The 23,715-nt window shown below is 36.8% G+C and overlaps 1 protein-coding gene across 1 annotated transcript; it reads right to left on the reverse strand.

Moving 5' to 3' along the window:
• Nucleotides 1-6,985: 6,985 nt before the first annotated feature.
• LOC104891714 (blue copper protein) lies at nucleotides 6,986-9,232 on the reverse strand. Its single transcript, XM_010677452.4, has 2 exons — nucleotides 8,520-9,232; nucleotides 6,986-7,602 (listed from the first exon to the last, which is right to left on the reverse strand). The coding sequence occupies exons 1-2, from the start codon at nucleotides 8,680-8,682 to the stop codon at nucleotides 7,199-7,201; spliced, it is 567 nt and encodes a 188-aa protein (XP_010675754.1). The 5' UTR covers nucleotides 8,683-9,232; the 3' UTR covers nucleotides 6,986-7,198.
• Nucleotides 9,233-23,715: the final 14,483 nt, after the last annotated feature.

A 23,715-nucleotide genomic window follows, 5' to 3' on the forward strand; every position in this document is an offset into this window, starting at 1 on the left:
GAAATTGTCGTAATGGAAGACTCTAATCAAGGAGCATTGAGTAAGAAATAGCTTTGGGTGTCCATTTCACATTTTATGTTGGCCCTTGTGGCATCCTCTGTTTGTACTTTAAATCAAATGATTTTTGTGTTGGAAGTTCTTACGATTTGGAACTCATTTATTTGTTTAGGGAAATTACATATTTCTTTCGTTCCGAATTAAATGCAACAAATCTACTTTTTCACTATTTACACCTTTTACTTTGATTAAGATTTATGATTTATACATAAGAAAAATATAATCAAGTGAGATCTTGTTAGATTCGTCTTACTTTTATAAAATGTAATTTTTATAAGTTTTACTTATATGTAATTATAGATATTTGTGGTCAAGATCATGCTTCGACATGCGTAAAAGTGGATTTGTTACATTTGATTCGGAACAGAGGAAGTATATGGTATCCTTGTACTAGTCTTTTCCATATAGTACCGTCGGAGGCTTTTGAATATCACATGATACTTCTTGATTATCAAAACTTTATCTGGTACCATCACAAATAATTATACTATGTCCCACCACCTTAACCACATGCCAACTACCATCTTAATTAGACTCCTAGCCACCACTATCATCACCAAGAAACCTATTAGGCCCCTTCTTTGCAATCCATTTACCTTCTATTAATACTTCCAGCACCAAATTTTACACTAATGAGCTTCCTTATCTAACCAAAAGAAAATTTCTTGTCTTATGGCAATATAATATTGCTTTGAATATTTTCTTTTAGGCGATTAATGTATCCAACTATGAACATTTTCGTGAGTTAGTTCCTTTTTTTTTACAATAATATCTTAAATTTACTTTTTTATGAGTTAACACTTTAAATTATTGTTGAGTAGCATTAGCGGCGTTACCAGGAGAATTCTTTTAGGAAAGTTGTAAGAATCAGCAAAAAGGCTTATGTCATTCATTCTCTCATCAATACAAATATATGGGTACACATACTCCCATACAACTGACCTAGCTAGCTAGAGGACAAAATAAGCTAAATGACAACTGTGTTGTTGGTCCCTAAATAACAGAAAAGAGAATTACAAATAGCTACTGGGCCCTAGGCCTTTATTGGACTGAGTTAGGCTGTTATGCTAAGTGATCTAACTTGGTATACTGCATTACTCCCCCTCAAGCTGGGTGTGGAGGTTGTTGAAGAACACCCAGCTTGTGCAGAATATCTTGATGTTTGGCCACAAGGAGGCCCTTTGTGAGTATATCTGTCAATTGATCATGAGTGGAGACATAGGTGGGCTTGATGGCATTGAGTAACCTTGTCTGGAATGAAATGACAGTCAACCTCCACATGTTTGGTTTTTTCATGGTGAACTGGGTTAACGGCAATAGAGATAGCTGCCTGATTATCACATTTGAGTAGGATGGGAGCCATGGACTTTACACCTAGTTCTTTAAGAAGTTGGGTTAACCAGGTGACCTCACATGTAGTTCGAGCCATGGCTCTGTATTCTGCTTCAGCTGTAGAGCGTGCCACCACTTACTGTTTTTTGGTTTTCCATGAAATAAGGGAATCACCAAGAAGTATGCAGAATCCAGTGGTGGATTTTCTTGAATTTGGACAGCCTGCCCAATCACTGTCATTATAGGCAGTCAAGACAGCTGAGGACTTAGTTGTGAACTGTATACCTTGGCCTGGAGAGCCTACCAGGTACCTCAAGACCCTTTTTGCAGCTTGCATATGGCCAGTGGTTGGTTTTTGCATAAATTGGCTTAGTGGGTGGACAGTGAATGCTATATCTGGGCGAGTTATGGTGAGGTAAATGAGCTTGCCTATGAGGTGTTGGTAGGGAGCTGGATCTGGCAGAGGGTCTCCCAAATCATGAGTGGGTTTAGTTTGTGAGTCAAGGGGTAGTTTGAGAGGTCTAGCTTGGTGAAGGTTGAATTCGTGTAGTAGGTCAAGGACATTTTTTTTTGTGAGATGAAGATGCCATGGGAGGATCTATCCACTTCTATACCTAGGAAGTATCTCTGACTTTCTAAGTCTTTCATGTGAAATTGTTGGGCCAGTAGATGTTTCACTTCATCTATAAAGGTTTGGTTGTTGCCTGCCACCAAGAGGTCATCCACATAGATCAACACAGCTACAAAGTGAGTGCCTCTTAGCTTAGTGAACAGTGAGTAGTCCGCTTTAGATTGCACAAAGCCATAGGTTTTCAAGGCTCCTGACAGTTTAGCAAACCACTGTTTAGGTGCTTGTTTAAGTCCATAGAGGTACTTGATCAACTTGCATACTTTCTGAGGGTTAGGTTCAGCATAAGGGTGCTCCCCCTGACCAATGATCACATGTTTGCCTGGACCTTGATAGCCAGTTGGTATCTTCATGTAGACATCTTCTAGCAAGTCTCCATGTGAAAACGCATTCTTGACATCCATTTGGTACACATACCAATCTTCTCTAGCAGCCACAACTAATAGAGCTCTCACAGTGGTGAGCTTAGCCACAGGAGCAAATGTTTGCTCATAATCAATACCCTCTCTTTGTCTGCACCCCAGTATCATAAGTTTGGCCTTGTGTCTCTCTATAGAGCCATCAGGTTGAATTTGGTCTTGTACAACCACTTGCACCCTATGGCTCTCTTTCTTGCAGGAAGGTTAGTGATGGTCCTGGAGTGGTTTGTTTCAAGAGCTTGGATTTCAGCATTCATAACATCAACCCATTTTTGTTGTTGTAGAGCAGCCTTGAAGTGTTTAGGGTCCGGTGTTTCAAGAATTTGGGCTAGGAAAGCATGGAAACTGGGCTGCACATAGGCTGTGGCCACATTAGAGACCACTGCTGGGTCTGTATTTGTGTGGGTCACATAGTTAGTCAGCCATTCAGGGGGTTTATGTGACCTTGTGGATCTTCTCGGCTGTGGCAGCACATTTGTCAGGGCATCTCTCATGATGCATGTCTGATCTTCTAACTCAGGTTCAAGGGATGGTGGATGGGTTTCTGGTTCTTCTTCCCATTCCAGGGGGATATCATCATAGCTACCAGGTGCAGGGTGTGGAGCTGTGGGTTGAGGTTCCATGTGAACTGGTGTGGGATGGTAGTAATGAGATGTTGCAGCTTTGTTGCAAGGGAAAATATGCTCATGAAACTTTACATCCCTTGTAACAAAGCACCTGTTGTTAATCAGGTTGAGGAGTTTATACCCTTTCTGTGAGTTTGGATAGCCCAAGAAGATGCAAGGAACTCCCTTGGTAGCAAACTTGTCTGTTGTTCTTTCAGGATTGCTTGCCATGGCCAAGCATCCAAAGGATCTGAGATTGGAGTAGTTGGGTTTCTTATTGAACAGCTTCTCAAAGGGAGTGTGATTTTGTATCACTGGAGATGGTAACCTATTTATAAGGTACACTGCTGTAAGCACACAGTCCCCCCAATATTTGAGGAGCAGCCCTGATTGCATTCTCAAGGCTCGAGCCATTTCCAACACATTCCTATGCTTTCTCTCCACTCTTCCATTTTGTTGTGGTCTATCCACACCGGAAGTTTGATGAACAATACCTTTATGAGCAAACAGTTGTCTGAACTTCACATCATCAAATTCCAATGCATTATCTGATCTGATTTTCATCACATCAACTCCAAATTGAGTTTTGACAAAGTTAATGAACATATCAATAACTGCATAAGCATCAGATTTGTATTGCACAAGGTATTCCCAAGTTGCTCTTGAGAAATCATCCACAATTGTGATGAAATACCTGTATTTCCCACATGTACATATTCTATATGGACCCCATGCATCCATATGCACAAGTTCAAAAGCACAACCAGCCACATTCCTGCTAACATTATAAGGTAATTTTGCAAATTTTGTCATGGGGCATGTAATACACACAGATTTAGATATATTGGAATAATTCTTTACACAGCCAGTGAGTTTAAGTTTGCTCAAAGGAGCATGTTCGATCCTAGCCTATTGTGCCACATCACACAACTGCTATGTTGTCTAGCTACATGATTTGTACTCATATGCTCATCATTTCTTCTGACAGCTTCTTTCTTGAGCTTATCATCCACACTTCTTTTACTGGTGCAGTCTTTTAAGAGGGGCATTCACCAGGTAACACAATCCACCTTGTGCTTTCCCCACACCTTTAATAGTCTGTGTAACTGAGTCCTGAATTATGCAATAATTAGGGTAGAAAGTTACATTGCAACCATCATGTTGAACCAACTTATTGACAGATAACAGGTTGTGTCTAAAAGAGGGAACACACAGAACATTTTTTAGGTTTAGGTTGTTTTCCAAAGACACATCACCCACATGAGATATGCCAACAGTTTTACCATTTGGCAAGTTTATGCATGGTTTGTCATTTTCCTCAACAGGTTTAATAAGGTTTCCAACATCAGAGGTCATATGATTAGATGCTCCTGAATCTATGATCCAGTGAGTCAAGCTAGCAGTGACAATGCAACAAGTAACCATACCTGCAAATCCACTCTCCAGTTCTTCTTCTGTGTCTGAGCTGTTCTTTCCACCACCAGATGATGAAGGTATTAGCTTCAAGAGCTATTCTATTTGAGCAGAGGTAATCAACTTTTCACCATGTTGGGTTGCCAGTTCAGCATTGGCTGCCATTCTGGTTCCTTGCCCTTTGAACCTGTTCCATCTGTTTTCAGTGTTCTGTCCAAGACCTTCCTTGCCCTGTCTTCTCATCTGCTGCCTGTGCTTAGGGTGATTTTTAGGAAACCCCACTACATACCAACATTTTTCAGACGAGTGTCCCTTTCGTCCACATTCAGTGCATCCACTCTCATTTGTTGTCTTATTGAACATGGCTGAGGGCTCAAGGTTCAGCTTTGAGATGTTCAGAATCTCTCTTTGTGCCTCTTCTTGCTGCATTGAAGAGCAAGCCTCTTCCACAGATGGCAGGGGTGACTTCATGAGGAGTTGGCTTCTCTGAGCTCCATACTCTTCATCCAGCCCAATGAGAAACTGAAAGAGGTGTTGTTCTTCCTGCTATTTGTTCAAGGCTGAAACAAACTCATTTATCTCTGTAGTCATAGTTGTGATAGGTGGCAAACTGTTGAGAGACTCCAGTTCTTCCCACAGTGCCTTCATGTTAGTGTAGTATTCATTCACTGTGGCTCCATTTTGCTTCATATCATACAGCTCTCTATTGAGCTTGTATTTTCTTGCTCCATGAGCAACCTGAAATCTGGCCTTCAGTTGGACCCATATAGCGCTGGATGTGTTGAGGTACAACACAGACTTTTTCACAGCTTCAGTCATAGACCCATGTAACCATGAGATTACAAGGCTATCACAGGTATCTCACTGCTCCTGTTTCACTGTGTCTTCATCATCTCTTGTGACTGTTCCTGTCACAAATCTGAGCTTCCTTTTGGCTGCTAGGCTGATTTCCATGGATCTTTGCCATGTTCTGTAATTTGCCATGCCTTGGAGCTTTTCAATGCATACAATGTTTGTTCCATCTGATGGGTGGAGATACAGTGGGCTTTGTATGTCTGAAAGACTGATTTTTTTTTTCTTTTGACATCTTTCTATGGACAAAGGTGGGGGCTTTGGTTATTTGGGTTTGAAAAGGAAAATATTGTAAAGGTTTACAGTGTGAGGATCTTTACGGCTAACTTCAGATTTTGCTGAAAGAGTTAATCTTTTTCTTTCCTTGTTTGAGCTAGTGCTCTGATACCATGTTGAGTAGCATCAGCGGCGCTACCAGGAGAATTCTTTTAGGAAAGTTGTGAGAATCAGCAAAAAGGCTTATGTCATTCATTCTCTCATCAGTACATATATATGGGTGCACATACTCCCATACAACTGACCTAGCTAGCTAGAGGACAAAATAAGCTAAATGACAACTATGTTGTTGGTCCCTAAATAACAGAAAAGAGAATTACAAATAGCTACTGGGCCCTGGGCCTTTATTGGACTGAGTTAGGCTGTTAAGCTAAGTGATCTAACTTGGTATACTGCATCAATTATTTATAACATTATCTTCGAGTGTCATTTATATTAATCCGAATTTTATTTGAGCCCCATTCTTTTAGGGTTTTGCTAAACAACGCCCTAAAATTTCCTAGTAACGCCCTAAATACGGTATTTTTATACCGTATTTATATACTTGTATTTCTTTCTCTCTCCTCCCCTTGACTCACTCCCTAATTTTTTCAGATTTTCTACCCTTCTTTATTCACTTTCCCTCCCATCTTTATCCGCTCACCACTAGACACCGGTGCCGCCGCACAACCACTGCCGCACCACCACCGCCGGAACACAACTGCACCACCACCGCCGCACTGCTACCCCGACACACCACCACCGCATACTCCCACCATCACCCCCTCTCTCTATTTTTTTTTTCAATTTACAGTGAATTTTTTTTAAAAATAATTTAGGACGCCCCACCACCGGTGGAGGCGCCCATGGCAGGCGCTCCACCACATGGTTAGGCGCCTGCCATGGACGCCTCCCTTAATTTTTTTAAAAAAAATTCAAAAAAAAGGAGGCGTCCATCATAGACGCCCCACCATCGGTGGAGGCGCCCATGGCAGGCGCCTGACCATGTGGTGGAGCGCCTACCCATGGGTGCCTCACCATGTGGTTGAGCGCCTGCCATGGGCGCCTCCACTGGTGGTGGGGCGTCCATGGTGGACGCCTTCCTTTTTTAAAAAAATTCAAAATGGTGGTGCCGTGGTGGTGTGCCGCCTAAGTCACTGCCACCGCAAAGCCGGAGTTCTCCTCACCGGAATCCTTGTCGCCGGAGTTTTCGTCGCCGGAAATCTTGATAAAAAAATCCTTAAGGGAGGATGAAGAGAGTGAAAGAGAGTGGGAGAGTGGTGATGAGAGTGAAAGAGAGTGAGAGTGGGAGAGTGAAAGTATTATAATACACAAGTACATATATATGTAAACGTTAGTAGGATATTTTAGGGCGGCGTTTAGCAAACGAGTTCTTTTATAATATGCTTTCATACACCCTCTACTATCAGCAATCTAATGTAGAAACTAGATCATAAATCATTACAAATTTAAATATTACACCGAACATAGTAAACATTTATTCGTGTGGGGACGATGGGAATATCTCACACAAAGTAGGTTCAACAACCAAAATTAGACAAAAGCACTGCCTCTAACCTGGCCCTATGGGAACCAACAATCCCAACCTCAATAAACATGTTACTTTACACTCGAAGTCACAAAAGAAGAGCTAAATTTACTATGGCAATCACAAAGATGATGCAGCGTCCACCTTGAAGAGAAGATAAGGTACTTGTAGACGAGGCCGAGTCCGGGATCGTGTACGGGTTAGTGCCAGTGGTGGTGGTGGGATAGGCACCAGTGGAAGGAGGGGAAGACTTAGTAGATGTGGAATTAGAGGAAGTAGTAGAACCTCCAGAAGCTGAAACATCAACAGAGACTTTCATGCCACTTCCACAATGACCAATTACTCCACATATAAAATAATGTGTCCCAGGAGTTTGGAGGAGTATTGATGTGGTGCCTTTGTTGTCTGTTGTTATTGAATTACCAATTGTGCATGTTGTGTAGTCACTTTGCTTTACTTCGTCCACTGTGTGCCCACTCCCGTAATTGAACACTGCCATCCAAATTGTCCCCAAATTATTTTAAAGAGCAGTTTTAATAAATCACAACAAGAATCCGCGATTTTAGCGTCTGAATTTACCATCCGGTCCTATCAGACGCAAATTAGCGTCCGTTTTTGTAAATTTAGCATCTGTCTTTGAACGGACGCTAATTAGCGTCCGTTTTTGTAAACCACATTTATCTAGTATGAGACAGACATTAGATTATCACGTCGAATTTTGTTACATTTATTTTATTTTAGTGAGTTGATCTTTTGGTCATCGTATACCTAGTAGGCTAGTATGCTAGATATTTAAACAAATTAACAATTAGACTCGAGTCGAATACGGTGGATTTCATATATAAATTGAATTCTTACTGGTATTATAGGAATTCTTTTGAGCCTCTCTCAAGGCCTAATCTAAGACTTAAAACTCCATTGTTTACTCTACTGCCTTCATTAATCTCTTTAGATGAAAAACCTTAATTTGAACCATATCATGGCCTTAAAATTCAGGTTTTGCTACCACTAAACTAAACCATTGCTTTTTCATGCACAATTTAATGAAGGAAATACTTTATTGAACCACTTTCAAATTACGTAACATTGAACCATACACTAGTATGGTACTATTGATATTCATATATTTCTTTTTATCGATTTATCTAGTTATAAGAAAGATGTATACAAAATTACAAAGTCTGAAGTGGGATTATTTGAATTTGGCATTTTGTACATTTTCTATAATATGAGACATTTTTATGCACATAGGCGGGGAGATCTTGGCAACTAATTACAGCTGATGGACCAAACAAGCTACTAGCTAGCTTGAGTTCAATTAACTTTCAGCTAAATATATTTGGAGTACCTAAACTTGAACATACATACACTTAAATAACTTGTGTAATGACAAAACTGAGTAAACTCACCTAGGCTGTCACCAACAACAAATTTTTTAGAGGCAGTCCAAGTGCCATAATCAACCCCAATCGCCCAACCACTTGTGTCACCCACAGTGTACACAGTGGCTAAGCTTCGCACTGCCAAGCAAATCACCACTAACCCAATCCATGCAAATTTTATGGCCATCATTATTATGCTCAATTTTATTAATTAAGCTGCTCAATTAGAGAGTGAAAGATGAAAGAAATTTGTGATAGGCAAGCCAGTGTATGGTTTCTTTTTTTTTTTTTTTTTTTGGTGCAAAGTGCTTTCTTGTGATGGACAATGGTGTTTGTGCTTTTATATATAGTGATGGAAAGATTATTAGTTTGACAATTAGGTAGTGTTTAGCTTGCTTATGAATTACTCCTCTCATTACAAACTTTGTTTTGGAACTTGAAATAAGTACTCAACTATTCACCCAAAAAAGTCATTTGTAAATTGAGACCAATACTAAGCATAAACTAAAAAAGTTCTACCCCTCAAAAAAAAAAACTAAAAAAGTTCTACTCTGGTTCTACGTTTAGAATCACATAATATATTATAGTTATTAAATTATTATTTGATTTGCTAGATATATCTCTTTTCAGGTATATGATTTAGTTGCTATCTCAAATACAATATCATACTACAATACTAGTAAATAAATATAGTACTTATTTAACTTACGTACTGACGTTAGAGGATCAAAAGGGGTGGGGGGTAAGTAGTCAATATATGCCCTGCTTTAGAAGGAAGCAATGTAATCCTTGTTACAATTATTTGGTACATCGTCCCACGATCTTAGTGGCGAGTGTGCAAAAAGCTCTTCCGCACAGTGTTCGCGGTTTGAGTTACATCCCAAACCGCAAATATACGGTTTGACATTTTTCCAATCCAAACCGCACTGCAGTTTTGCCCAAACCAACCTAAACCGAACCGCACAAAACGGTTTGGTGCGGTTTGGTTTGTGATTTAACCTTTTTTTTCCTCCGTGACATTAATATTGTAATCTAGGAGTAAAAAAAAATTGTTAATAAGAGTCCAAATAGATATGAAGTTGACTTCATAATTAAAGATAAATAATGATTTATCAAAAGTGTTAAAGTTCTTTACCTCAAACTTCTTTTTTCAGTTTTATACTCGTATGCCACCTTGTCAAGTCTATTTAATTTTTTTTAAAAGAAACATATAAAATTGCAGTTTGCGATGCGGTTTTGGTTTACAAAAATTAAAACTCAACCCAAACCGCAAACCGCGGTTTGCTTAACCCAAACCGCAACTTTAAAACCAAACAAACCCAAACCGCGAAAAAGCGATTTGGGTTGCGGTTTGGTGTGGTTCAGACCGCAATCTGAATAGCCCTACGCACAGGGCTCCCAGTCCAAAAATTTTTGATTTTATTTGAAAGAGTCCAATTTAAAACATATCTCTATTATATAAGGGAAGGGGAGCAATGGTGTCCTCTCTTGAAATGCCTATTTTGCCCCCTTCCTTTTTCTAAATTACAAAAGGAATGTCAAAATCAAAATTGGCACTCAAAGAAAACTACCGAAAATTAATTTATAACACTCACTCACAAATCACTGAAAAGAAGAAAATTTACAAATCACTCATACAATTGAGAAAATCACGCAAATCACTCAAATAATCATGAAACTTTATTAAAACTTAAAACTAATATACAAACTAAAACTAATAACCTAGAACGTCAATATATACAAAACATTTACAAAAATTTACTTACAAATCACTATTCTCAAGAATCATTCACAATTAATGGCTGGTCATGATAAAAAATAGAGATGTATTTGTAGTGAAATCGGAATTTAGAAGTTAGACAAGGAAAAAAATTATTTACTTTTTTATAGTGTTTCTTATATATAATGAAACTTTTACATATATTTGGACCTATCTTTTTCTATTATATAGTAGCGATTAATTATCAAGGTAAAATGGTTTATGGAAAATATCATTCAAGAATTAAAGTACAACATACCTCTAGTATATAACTTATAAGGGAATGGGGGGGAGCTATGGTGTCCCGAATGAAGAGACTATGTTACCCCCTTCCCATTCTAAATTACAAATTCACTTACAAATCAAAGGGGGTTTCAAACAAAAATTCCAAAAATATAATTATAACAATCACTCACAAGTCAACTAAAATATAAAATTGCATAATTTACGTTATGCAAATCACTAAAATGAGGAAACTTTACAAAAACTTAAAAATTCACTTACAAACTACAACCTATGAAAAAATTGACTTGAAATCAAAGTGTCCACTTTCTTTAAATTTATGAAGTACTGTACTTAATTCAAAAATCAACTAAAAAATTATAATATTAAAATCATAATAAATTCATAAAATTTCTATTTTGTTCATAGAATTTAACTTTGAAAAGTAAAAGAAAAAAAAAGAATGGTAAGAGACTTAAGTGACATGAGCTAAACCAATCAAATTTTGCAAATGAACACAATTATACTTCATATATCTAATGTTCAAATTTTGACTCTTATGCTTAAGAAAATCGAGTTTATGTTTCGAAAAAAATTCAAGCATGCATCATGCAAAAAATTCTGTCATGTTTTGTATAAACGGCAAATGTTTCACACCTTCATTTCCGGACTCCATGATTCACGATATCCCCTATCATCTTGCTGAGTCTTTTTCACCAAAAATTCAATCTTCCAAATCTTTAACTTTAGATTGTCATCAATACTTTAAAAACTTGATATCTAACATCTCGTGCGCTACTGAGGCAGATGTAAGCCTTTGGTTCGATGGTAAGCAGCGTGCAAGAAGAGTCCACTGAATTTTAGCCTCCACAGCGGTTCGATTCCTGAGGTGTCATTTTGCATTTTGCCTATTTTTGTTTTCCATTATATCTTACAATTTGTAGCAGCTTACTGTTTTTTTTTTTTTTTTTGATTGGGAAATTAAGTCAGCCCAAGGGCTAACCCCTACCAAGGCTACTAGCCTTGTAGGAACTACCAGCACATTGGCTGGTAAAGCATGCAAAGGAAATACCCCAACATAATGCTGGGGGTAAGGATCGAACCCCTGACCTCAAGGATCAGAGGGGAGTGCTCTACCACATGAGCTAGCTTCTCATCCTTGTAGCAGCTTATTGTTGTTTTTTCATTATCTTTGTTTCAATTTTTTGGCCGACTACGTTTGTTTTTTGTTTTATCCTTTTTCAATTATTTGGCAATTCCTAACAATTTGTTTTCCATTTCTTGTTTTTTCTTTTTGCTTGATACAACTTAACATTAAGTTTTGTTAGATGGAATAGATTATATATTTTAATTCATTTCAATTCATCTAAAAAAAATATAATAATGGGTTAACTTATTAGTAATTTGCCTTACATACATGCTATGCATGTGAAATCATATAAAATATAATAAAAATATAGTAGGTAAAGTTATTGGAAGACATAAGAGAAAAAGATTATGTAAGGAGATCAAGAGAAGAAACGATTATTCATATAGTATGTTTTGTATTTTATTTATTTATTTAAAACTAATTGTTAATCAATGGAGTTGTGTCATTAAATTAGGAATTTCTTTTAAAATGAATTAGTTGATGATGTGGATTGTAGAAGTTATTGACTTTCATGTAATTATCTATTGTCGTTGTGTCGTTTCTATACTTATTTTTAAAATTAGATTTTAATAAAGTAGTTAGTTTTTTTTTTGATGGGTTATAAAGTAGTTAGTTAGTTGGCTTTTTTTTTTGTGTTTCTCTCCTCTTCTCTTATATGATATAGATTGGTCATAATTTAAAATTTAGACTCATAAATTGAAATTTTTAATCAATTTAGCTTGAGTTTTTTATTGAACAAATCAAAACTCACGCGAGCCAAATCTTGGATCCACACCACTGAGCATTGATTCTCTCTACTCTCTAACTTATATTATGGTCCTTTTCTCTTACTAAGGGGAAAGAAAGGGCCCAATTATCATATAGAATATGGCCCCATAAGTATCCAAGACGACCCTGGATATATACTCGCATGCATACCGAAAATAATACTCTTCAATAATTTGTTATGAGGGGTAATTTTTTTTTCTTTTTGTTGTTTTTTGTGGTTTGAGAGGATAAATTCTATTGGTTTCACGTAATTGACTAACCATGATATTCTCAGTTAAACTTGCTAACAACATGTTGAATCTCATATACGTTGTGCACATGTGAGTTATCCCGCGTTGGAGATTGAGGAGAAAAAGTACCACAATATAAGTTAGAGGAGCTACTCTTACTATTACCAATTGATTTTAGTATGGAATCTCCTTTGGACTTGTATGTGGACAAACTCTCGTCCTCCTTATTGGGTTTCCCAGACCCATTGTCACTTGTGTCAAATTTATCATATGCTATAATTATAAAGACACTCACATGTGAGGGCCACAATATAAGTTAGAGAAGCTACCGATAAGAAGGAGCAGTGTTCAGACTCCATAATTTCAAAGGAGATTCCAAACTAAAACAATTGCCAATAGTAGGAGTAGCTCCTTTAACTTATATTATGCTTACTTTCTCTCCTCTTTCTCCAATTGGAGATAACTCCCATGTGTATAACAAATATAGAGTTCAACAAATATCATTACGTATATTTTTTGTCTTCCCAATATTCTTTTTGAGGTATATTTGTTTAGTTCCTCTCTTTTTTTTCCATTAGAACAACTTTCCTATCAAGTTAAGCTTGGACTAGTGAAAAGGAGCTAATCTTTCAATCTCAATATTGGAGGTTTGATCTCCAATAAAGGCATTTTAGAAGAGGAAATTCCCTTACGTACCCAATAGAATCATTCATCTTATCTAGCTTAAAAAAATACAACTGCCCATGTGATTCTAATGGCCCACTAAATAACCTTTAGAGCATGTATAATGGGATGGATTTTAGTTGGTCTAGCAAATAGTAAAGCTAGCTTTAATTAGTTTTGTTATTGTGGCACTTGACCCTTTGGGTTGGTTGGTCTGGAATTCCAGACCATATGCATCTAGGATGGAGTACACAAGACCAATAAATCTCGGACCTGTGGCAAAGAAACTGGCGAAAAATTGTGATGGGCCCAATTGAAACACACAACATGGTGGAAAAGGGAGAAACAAAGATGAAAAAGAAGGATAAAACGCATCACTCAACATATAACGTTGAACCCAAAGCATTTGCTTGATGTCAGTGGCCCTGACGTGCGTCAGAGGCCCACTAAGCTGCAAATGCAAGGCCTCCACGTCACGTAGTACAGTGTCCGATTTCTTCTAAATTTGTAATAGTTATTTTTAACTTTACAAAAACTTGTAACATTAAAAAAATCAGATATCAATAAATAATAAAAAAATTATGGTAAAATATTTTTATCTAAATTGAGTCCAAATTTCATATATTTTACCAAACTTTTTCCCAACTTATTTTTTCTAATTACTCTCTCCTACCTAATATTACTTATACTAAACCAATATTATGGATTCAAATAATCCTAATTACTCCAAAATTAATCAAAACCACCCACAAAAGTCCCAAAATAATTTCCAAATCGATCCACATATAACTTAAGCTAATTAGATAATTTAATTTAACGTAAGCTAATTAGATAATTAGCTTGTAACGTAATTAATTTAACGTAATTTAATTAGCTTTTATTATTTAAAATCATCTATTTCATATAAAAATACACAAGTAGAAGAAGAGAGAGAATATTGTGGGGTTTGCTTGAAGTAGGAGAGAGGAATAGAAAAACCAAGTAAGACCAACCAAACAATTGTGAGAAAAAAAAAAGATGAGTTGGTGGGAATTTTAGTGGGATGTGAGGTGTAAGAAGGAGGAAAGGAGAGAGAAAAAAAAAACTCAAAGACCAATTAAGACCAACCCACCCATTATACATGCTCTAACACATTGGTTTCTTCCCAAAATTGTAATTCAAAACAACAAAAGAACATAATATAAACTATGATGTTAATTCAAAATAATAGTTCGAATCATCTTAATTAAAAATACATTTTTAAATTGTCTTTCTTATGTCTTTTTGGCTATTCATTTCAGCTTTCAAAAATTTTATAATATTTAGTAGAAATCAAACTTTATCAGGTATAATCAGATTGATTAAGTAGAAATCATTTTCATTCAATAAAAGTTAGTTCTAATACACATATTTCAGTATATGCATACAAAAAATTCAATATTGATCATGTTGAATTTGTAAACATCAGTTTTAATCAAATTTAGTTTCATCAGTAAATATAATTTAGCTCAAGAGAACGAGTTAGGCCTTAACGGTATGTTTGGTTAGTGGTACTAAAGGTAATGGTAATGTTTTTTAGTGTAAGTTTGTAAAGACATTCCAATGTTAACATTCATGTTAATAAAATTTGTTGTCAAAACATGTGTTTTCCTTCGCAAATTTCCATTACCACCGAATACCACCTTCCCAAGTTGTAATGGATGATAATGAAATTTTGGGGAAAAGATAGGTGTTTTGGGATAAATTAGCATTGCTATAAATGCTAACCTGGGAATACTTTCAGAAATTTGAACTAAAAATCATTAACATTACCATCATTTTGTACCACTAATCAATAGGCCGCGTATTAGTTATATATGCAACACATAATAACCATGAGTAACTTTACAAGGGTATGGACCATATTTTCGATCTTCTTGGATTGAAGAGTAATGTTCAACTTGCTTTATGAGGGAAAGATAAATTTTATGAATATAGGATGACATCTACACTAGGTATTAAATTTAAAAAATTGATAAATCTAATTTAATTAAAATAATTCTTCTATATTGAGAATAAAAATAAAAGCATACCTTTCATTTCTTCGATGAAACATGCAATATATCATATGAAAGCATATATCTTTCTGACATAGTTTTGAGAATTTTATTTTCTTTAAATGATCATGTAAACTGCAGAAGGGGATCCATAATGAAATGTATTTTTTGAATAAACTATTAACACCAAATTCATGAGTCATACAAAGAGAGATAATCAAAATTACAAACTCTAGGTGGGGGGAGAATGAAACGAATAACTAAATAAACGACAATCCCAAGGTAACATTAGTGTTAATATGAGACTAAATGGCATGTTAACATCATACGTGTGCATCATAAATTCATAACAGCAGTGGTATTAGTTAAGCGCTTGAACCTGTTAGTTATGTTAACCTTAAAATTCTTCGGGGTAAATTAGTTAAGCATTGAATTAGATAAGTTAAGCATTCGGACCTATTAGTTATGCTAGTAAAACCATCTCATTTTCCCCTCAATTAATATTTTCTCTCTCCTCTACCAACTCTAATTTACATCTCTTATGTCTCTCTCTTCTACCAACTCACGTTTCTCTCTATTCTACCCCTTTAATTTCTTTCTCCTCTGCACCGCCATTTCCCACTCATCCACCGAACTTCTATTTCTTTTTTCTTTCTTTTCTTCTTTGAACATAAGAAACTTTCAACTATATAACGTCCTTTTTCGTGACTTCTTCAATCTTGGTGATGAGAAGTTCTCAGAACTCTTTAATTTGTTTCCCTCTATCAATGGGTCTAAACTCTAATAAATCTCTTATTATGAGTTACAACTTTTAGGTAGAACGTTACATTTTTTCAGGTCAGTAGTTATGGTTTTCTGGCGATTAGTTATCTTTTACTAGTAAATAGTTATGCAGTTGGGTAAATAGTTATATTTGTATGGTTGATAGTTATAGTTATTAGTTATTAGTTATTGCTTATAGGTTATCAGTTACAACTTTCATGTTATTATTTATAGTTATGATTATGGATAAATTGTTATATTTGTATAGTTAATAGTTATGGTTTTTAGTTATTAGTAATTGTTTACACGTTCTTAGTTATACTTTTCAATTATTAGTTATAGTTATGGTTCTGGATTAATGGTTATATTTGTAAGGTTAATACTTTTGGTTTTTAGTTATTAATTATTAGTAAAATGCTTTATGATCTGGTTTATATGATATAACTAATTTACTTCAACGCTTAACTAATATATTTCACCGCTTAACTAATTCATCCAAAAGCAATTTAAGGTCGGCATAACTAATAGATCCAACCATTAAACTAATTTTACTGTTAGTTTGATGCACGCGCGTGATGTCAGCATGATATCAGATGGTCTCACGTAAACACTAACGTGAGATCGTCTCTTAACAAACGGACTCTAACGAAAATATAGATATCTGGTAAAAAAAATTAAAGGTATAAATTGAGTCTTATCACCATTAAAAAGATAATTATAGCCTCATGTTTTAAAAAAAAAAAGACTAGGGTTTTTATTCTACTTTTAAAGAAGGAAGGGAGGCAATTTCAAAACCGAAAGTTATTATCGTTGATGTGTTAATATTATAATCTCTTTGTCCTATATTATAGTTTTTGTTTGTCAACTTTTACTGGAATTAAGGAATAGAGAAAATATTATGATATGTGTTTAATGTTGTACTTGAAGAAAAGTAAATGAATTATCTTTTGCATTAAACGAGAAAAATAAAACAGCATAAATGTAAATTATGCAAATTGTTTCAACCAATAAAATTAACTTACAAAAATAACCAACAAGATTACAAATTTACAACAAATTAAATAAATACAGTAGAAAGATTTGAAATAGGAACAATTTTTCTGAAAAACCTGAAAAGAAAAACGGAAACTATATTGAAAACCAAGGAAGTATGAAAGTGATTAAAATATGCATGAAATTAAGTAAAAATTATTGGAGTCCACTGTTTGAGTCATAACTAGTTTTTTTTACTCGGACGATGCTTCTCAGGTCAGTTATAATAAACAAATATGTTATTACTTTTAAATTTCATAATCTATTTTGCTACTTTTCGTATTTTTTGTCCATTAAAAATTAAAAAATTCACGTCACGATGTGATAAGTAAATTTTTTTTTGAAAGACTTGAGTTTGAAAAAAATACCTTAAAAGAAATTGTGTTAAAAGAATATGACATCAATATTTTCTTGTAAGTTAAGTCTTTTATAGTTAATTATAATTATTACAAGACTTCATCATATTTTATTTGAAACATTAAGCAACAAAGTCATAGTGTATTGATGATTAAGCTCTTACTTTTCATTTCAAAGGTCGCGTGTTCAATACCTTACACTTACACATTTTTTTAAAAGTGAGCAGTACATGTAGACATAAAACATTTGCATTAGAAATTTGAGGAGTGTCACGTGGCACATATGCGCTTTATTTCGCAAGTCTTTTAATATATTTGTATAGATAGATATATTTTGTAATGATTATGATACATCCCTAAATGACGAATAATCGATGTGAATAATGGGAAGTTTGGTGAAGATCAATCGACTTGATAGAGCTATAACTAGTATGCATGCATAGTGTAGTTGGATCAACTGATCAAGGGAATGACTAGTGACTGAGAGCTAAGATTATCACTAGCTAATTAAAGCTTAAATATTCATCTATAAAATTTGTACTTTAATTCTATTTATATACTTTACTTCGGCTATTAATTATTTATGATTCGTCTCAATATATATTTTTGAATTGTCAACTTTTTTTTTATAATTTTCACTTATATATGATTCGTCAACTTTGTGTAACTTAAAAGAGAACATAGGTATTATAAGAAGTGAAAGACTTGTAGTTTAAGTTTTAATTTAGGAGCAAAAGAAAAGAAAGAAGACTTAAGACGAAACTGTTTACTTGAAAAGCCAGTTTCTAGCACCATGTATCTTCTAGGATATCATAGTATGAATATATGAACATATTGAAAAAGAAAAAAAGATGTTAGAGAGAGAAAGAGAATTCTCCCCAGAAAACCCTAAAAAGTATCCCCCTTTTCGCCACCTTCTCTTCCCCTCCGTTTCGTCCTGTCTTTTCGATTTCCTCCTAATCATTGTCTCGTATGGAAGTAGGAGGCTAAGCTATTGGTGTTTTCTGATAGCTTCTCAGTCTTGGGCGGCTATTAATTGCGTCCTTTCAGTTTCCCCAATTTTTTCCCCAAATCGATTTCAGCAAGATATTTCTTTGAAATCATTGCAATCCTTCTTCCAGTTTGTTAAAGTGTTCATTCGGAGTGCTTTTTCCTTCTCTCTCCTTTCTCGAGACTCCCAAAAAGCTTCGATTTGGTTTGAGGGATTTAATTATCTTCAATTTAAGTTTAAAAAAAAGCGATTAATTAGGGTTTTCTGGGTTTTTGCATTTAATGCGTATGAGTGTGCTTATGGGTTGTCAGTGGTTGTGTGCTGCAGTGGTGTTAATTCTTGGTTCGTTGGATTGAAAGTTGTGTCTGTTCTTGGAAGGCCAAAGGTTTTCCTACTGAACTGGGCTAGCTCTTCTTCGCATGCTTCTACCATTGCATTAAATGCGATGGTCAGGCTCTTTGGGATAGCTGGCTACCTTTGTGGTGCTCTCCTATCCTTCCAGGTTTGGTTTTTTGTCTATAAAAGGCATTGGTTGGTAAGCTCTATTCAATTATCTCACTCTTTCAGTTCTTTATTCTCCTCGTATCTTTCTGTGTTAAGAATTTTCTTCTGTTTTTGGTTGTTAGCAATTAATATGGCTTCACCTCCTTCTTTCAAAGAGGTGCTATTAAATAACCCTAACCCTATTGTCATATCTTCTGATTTTGAGGTGCTTGGTCTGAATACTGAGGTTCCTCCTCCTTCTACTCTTCCCTCCTCCCCATTCCCTACTCAAGATACTACTGGCCCTGTGTCTAACTTAGACCCCCCTCCCCCTCCTGTTTTCCCAGAGTCTCTTATTTTAGATGACCTACCCCAGGTCAAACAAGATATTGCTGAGCTCTCTCGCTCCTGTTTATTTGGCAAAATGCTCTCTGCTCCCCTTGATATTCGCACTATTAAGGCCCGTACAAAATCAGACTGGAAATTTGTGAAAGGTGATGTTGATCACCTTGAAATGGGTAATGGCTGGATTCTCCTCAGATTTGCTAATCCTCAGGATCTGGCATTGGTCTGGTCTTTTCGTCCCTGGCATATCCAAGGTGACCTACTGGTCCTTCAACCTTGGAAGCCCTCTTTTGACCCATATATTGAAGAAATTCAATGGGTTGACTTATGGGTAAGGATCCCTCGTCTCCCTACTGAGTTGTTAAATTTTGATTCTGTGGCCAATTTACTTGCTGCTAATGATATTGGGGCCCTTATAAAACTTGATCAAAGCTCTTTATTAAGGAACAAAATCCGTTTTGCTCGTGCATGTGTGCGTGTTAATATCCAAGCTCCACTATTGGAATTTGCTGAAGTATGTCGTGTTGGTGATTTGGTTCATGGCTATGTCATTTATTATGAAGATTTTTCTGTGGGTTGTTCATTTTGTGGTGAAATAGCTCATGTCATTGATGTTTGTCCTCTGTTACATACCCCTAAAAAGAGATCACTGTGCAACTTTTGAAGAATCCTAACAAAAAGAACTTGTTATGTCTTTGGCTAAGGCTACTGGGCAAGAATTGCATGACTCCACTGCTGAGCAAGCAAGAGTGGTCCATGCTAAGTCTAAACATGTCTTTAAAGCCTCTTCTACTCCCACTTCTGTTGGTCATAAGTCTGGTTCTAAGTTTGGTTCTGCTGGTCTGCTTCCTACCCCTACTAGGAGAGGAATTGTGTTAAAAGAATCTCCCTGTTTGCCTAAAGATGCTGCTGCTATTCCCCCTCCCCCTGTGTATGGAAAAGGTAAAGGTAAGCTTATTGTGGCCCACCCAGTCATGTCTGATGACTCCTCTGATGATGAGGCGACTATTCTGGCTCCTCTTGTCCCTCTTCGTCATATGACCAGGTTGTTAAAGAGATTGTAGTAGCGGGCGAGGGGCTCTCTCCTCTGTGCTCTCCTGCTGTCAGCCAGTCTTCCTCCTCCTGATGTGGAGACACCTTTATCTAGGTTGATTCCCCAGGTGGAGGGGCAGGTGTCTGATAGCTCTCCTCTCTCTGATGATCATGGTGATAACACCTTCCTGCTAGATAATGCTGTTGCTGATAATTTGGGGGAGTTGGATGGCTTTGCTGAAAGTTCATTCCACTCTCTCCACTCTGATAGTTCTATTGTGCATCATATTGAGCAGATGGGGATGGACCCCTCTCGCCCTGTTATTCTCTCTTCTCAGTCTGGTTATCTCTCTAGGCGAAGGGATGAAGACATGGAGTGTGATGATGCTTCCTCCGCCCTGAAGAGGAAAAGAAACTAATTTGTAGCCCCTCCCCCCTGATTATGTTGGTTTGTAATAATTAATTATGTCAATTGCTTTTTGGAATATTCGTGGTGCTAGTCGAAAAAATGCACTACCAGAGGTGAAGGACTTTTGTAGACATTCCTGTATTAGTGTGATGATGCTGTGAGAAGTCAAGACCCAATCCCCTCCCTCTAGTAGCACTGCCCAGCAGTTGGGTTTTCACCATTTTGATTTTATTCCAACGCAAGGTTTTGCGGGGGGAATCTGGCTTTTTTGGAAAGATTGTAATCTCAATCCATTTCGGTTATCAGTAATTTTAAAGTCTAGTCGTTTTATGGTCTGTAATTATCATTCTCTCTCGCATGATTTTATCTTTGCTTCATATTTATATATGCTCCTGCTAGACAAGACCAAAAATCTGAATTTTGGAAGAACTTGTTTTGTCATAAACTCATTAACCACCCCTTTGTCGTGTTGGGTGATTTTAATGAAATAGGATGTGCCCAAGATAAATTAGGAGGGGCTAGATTTTCATCTTCAAGAACTTTGATTTTATCCTCCTCTTTTCGCAAGCCCAATGTGCTGAAATTCCTTTTCTAGGAGCCCGTTATACTTGGCGAAAAAAGGAAGGGGGGGAGAATAATATTTATGAACGTTTAGACAGAGCAACTGCGAGCATCTCTTGGTTGGCCCAGTTCCCCCAAGCTAGAGTACGCCACCATAATTTCACCTCTTCAGATCATTGCTATGTCTCGCTTGAGTTCGAGTGCTTAAACCGAGCAAAGGCCTTCCCTTTTAGATTTGATAATTGTGGTGTTCCCGAAAGGACTATGATAATATTGTAAAGAAATCGTGGTGTTCTCATTTTGAAGGATCTCACATGTTTAGATTAGTAAATAAGTGCAAACTTTTAAAGACAAATTCTAAAAAGTGGAACCTAACCCAATTTGGTAATTCATCTCGTCAAATTCGTACCGTAGACCGTAAATTAGAGGACATTCAATCAGCTATTCTCAATGACCAGCTTAATATTCAACTTCTTAAAAAACAAGATTTGCTATTACTTAAACGTAGTAAATTATTGGCCTTTAACCATGAATTTTGGAAACAAAAAAGTAAGACTACTTACCTTACCCAAGGGGATGCTAACACTAGTTATTACCATGCTCATGCATCTATAAGGCGTAATCGTAACCAAATCTCGGAATTTGTCTCCCAAGATAACATTTCTTTGACGACTCCCGCTGCGATTACTAGCGCTATCACCCACGAATTTGCCCAGCGTTTTCTCTCTAATCCGAATTGCTCCTTCGATAGCCAGTCGGATTTTAGTCTTATTTCGCCCCTTATTTCGGAGGTGGATAATCTCTTCCTTTGTGCTCCTCCATCAGGGGAGGAGATAAAGGTGCTACGTTTGATTTAGCTCCGGATAAATCTCCCGGCCCTGATGGTTCCCTCCGGGTTTTTTCCAAAAGTACTGGACGCTTGTTGGCAATTCAGTCATCCGAGCCGTTCAAGCCTTTTTCCATTCGGGTAAACTTCTTAAGGAGATTAATCATACTTTTTTGGCATTAATTCCTAAAGTTGACAATCCTACCTCGGCTAACCATTTCAGACCCATTAGTTTGTGCTCCACTATTTACAAAATTATCTCCAAAGTTCTTACTCGCAGGCTTAAGGTTGTTATGGGAAAATTGATTCATCCTCTTCAAGGTGCGTTTGTGCCTGAACGATTGATTCAAGATAATATTTTTTTAGCTCATGAGGTGTTTCACTCTTTCCGGCGGAAGGGGGGCAAATCAGGGTGGTTAGCCATTAAACTAGATATGGAGAAAGCCTATGATAGACTTGAATGGCCTTTTATTCTTACTATGCTTCGCAAATTAGGCTTTTCGGAAAGGTGGGTGGCGTGGATTTCCGAGTGTATCTCTACAGCTTCTTTTTCAGTTCTTGTTAACGGAATCCCGGGTGACTCTTTCCAGTCGTCAAGAGGGATCAGACAAGGGGATCCTCTCTCCCGTACTTGTTTATTCTCTGCGCGGAACTTCTAGCTCGTCAGTTAGCGCAAGCCTCCTCCGATTCAAGTAAATTAGTGGGTGTCCATGTTGGGAAATCTGGAATGCGGATCCCTTTCCTAACCTTTGCTGATGACACCATGATTTTTGCTAAGGCTTCTAATGAAAGTGCTCTCTTATTCGCTCTATATTGGATAAATATTGTGCTATGTCTGGCCAGCTAGTGAATTATCACAAGTCGTCTTTTCAAGTTTCTAAAATGTTGATCGGCATCCAAAAGTTTATTTTCTCAAATTTTGGGTATGCAGGAAGTTAATGATCTGGGAGAATACCTGGGATGCCCTATTATTTCTTCTAGGGTGACCAAAGAGACTTTCGGAAGCGTATCGGTAAAAGTGACAAATCAACTTCCTAAATGGAAAGCTAACTCTCTTTCTCAAGCTGGTCGGTCGGTTTTAATTCAAGCCAATCTTGCCACCAAGGCCAATTATTTAATGCAGAGTTTCCTTCTTCCGAAACCTATCCTTACCTCTTTGGATAAGTCTTATCGGAATTTTTTCTGGAATAAGGATAGTTTGAGTTCGTCCCCCAATCTCATTGGGTGGGATAGGATTTGTAAGCCAAAGTGCTTTGGTGGCATTGGCCTTCGGAAGGCGGAAGTTAATAATATGGCGCTGCAGCTTAAACTTCTCTGGAAGCTGCTTAAGGACAATAATAGTTTCTGGGTTAAGCTGGTTCATAAAAAATATGTTAAAAATAGCTATCTGTTGTCTCACAAGCCGTCGGTTTTGGCTTCGTGGCAGTGGAAGCGTCTCATGAGTCTGCGCCCTTTGTTTAGGAAAGGGCTGCGTTGGCAGGTGGGCAATGGCTGTAAGATTAATTTCTGGTTCGATAATTGGGTTTTTCAACACCTAATTGCAGATCTGGTTAGCCTTGTTGCTGGTTCTTTTCACATGAAGGTGTGTGATTTCATTTCCCATGGGGGAATATGGAATA

The sequence above is a fragment of the Beta vulgaris genome, chromosome 1 (genome assembly GCF_026745355.1).
Source record: "Beta vulgaris subsp. vulgaris cultivar EL10 chromosome 1, EL10.2, whole genome shotgun sequence".
In the NCBI taxonomy this organism is placed as follows: domain Eukaryota; kingdom Viridiplantae; phylum Streptophyta; class Magnoliopsida; order Caryophyllales; family Amaranthaceae; genus Beta; species Beta vulgaris.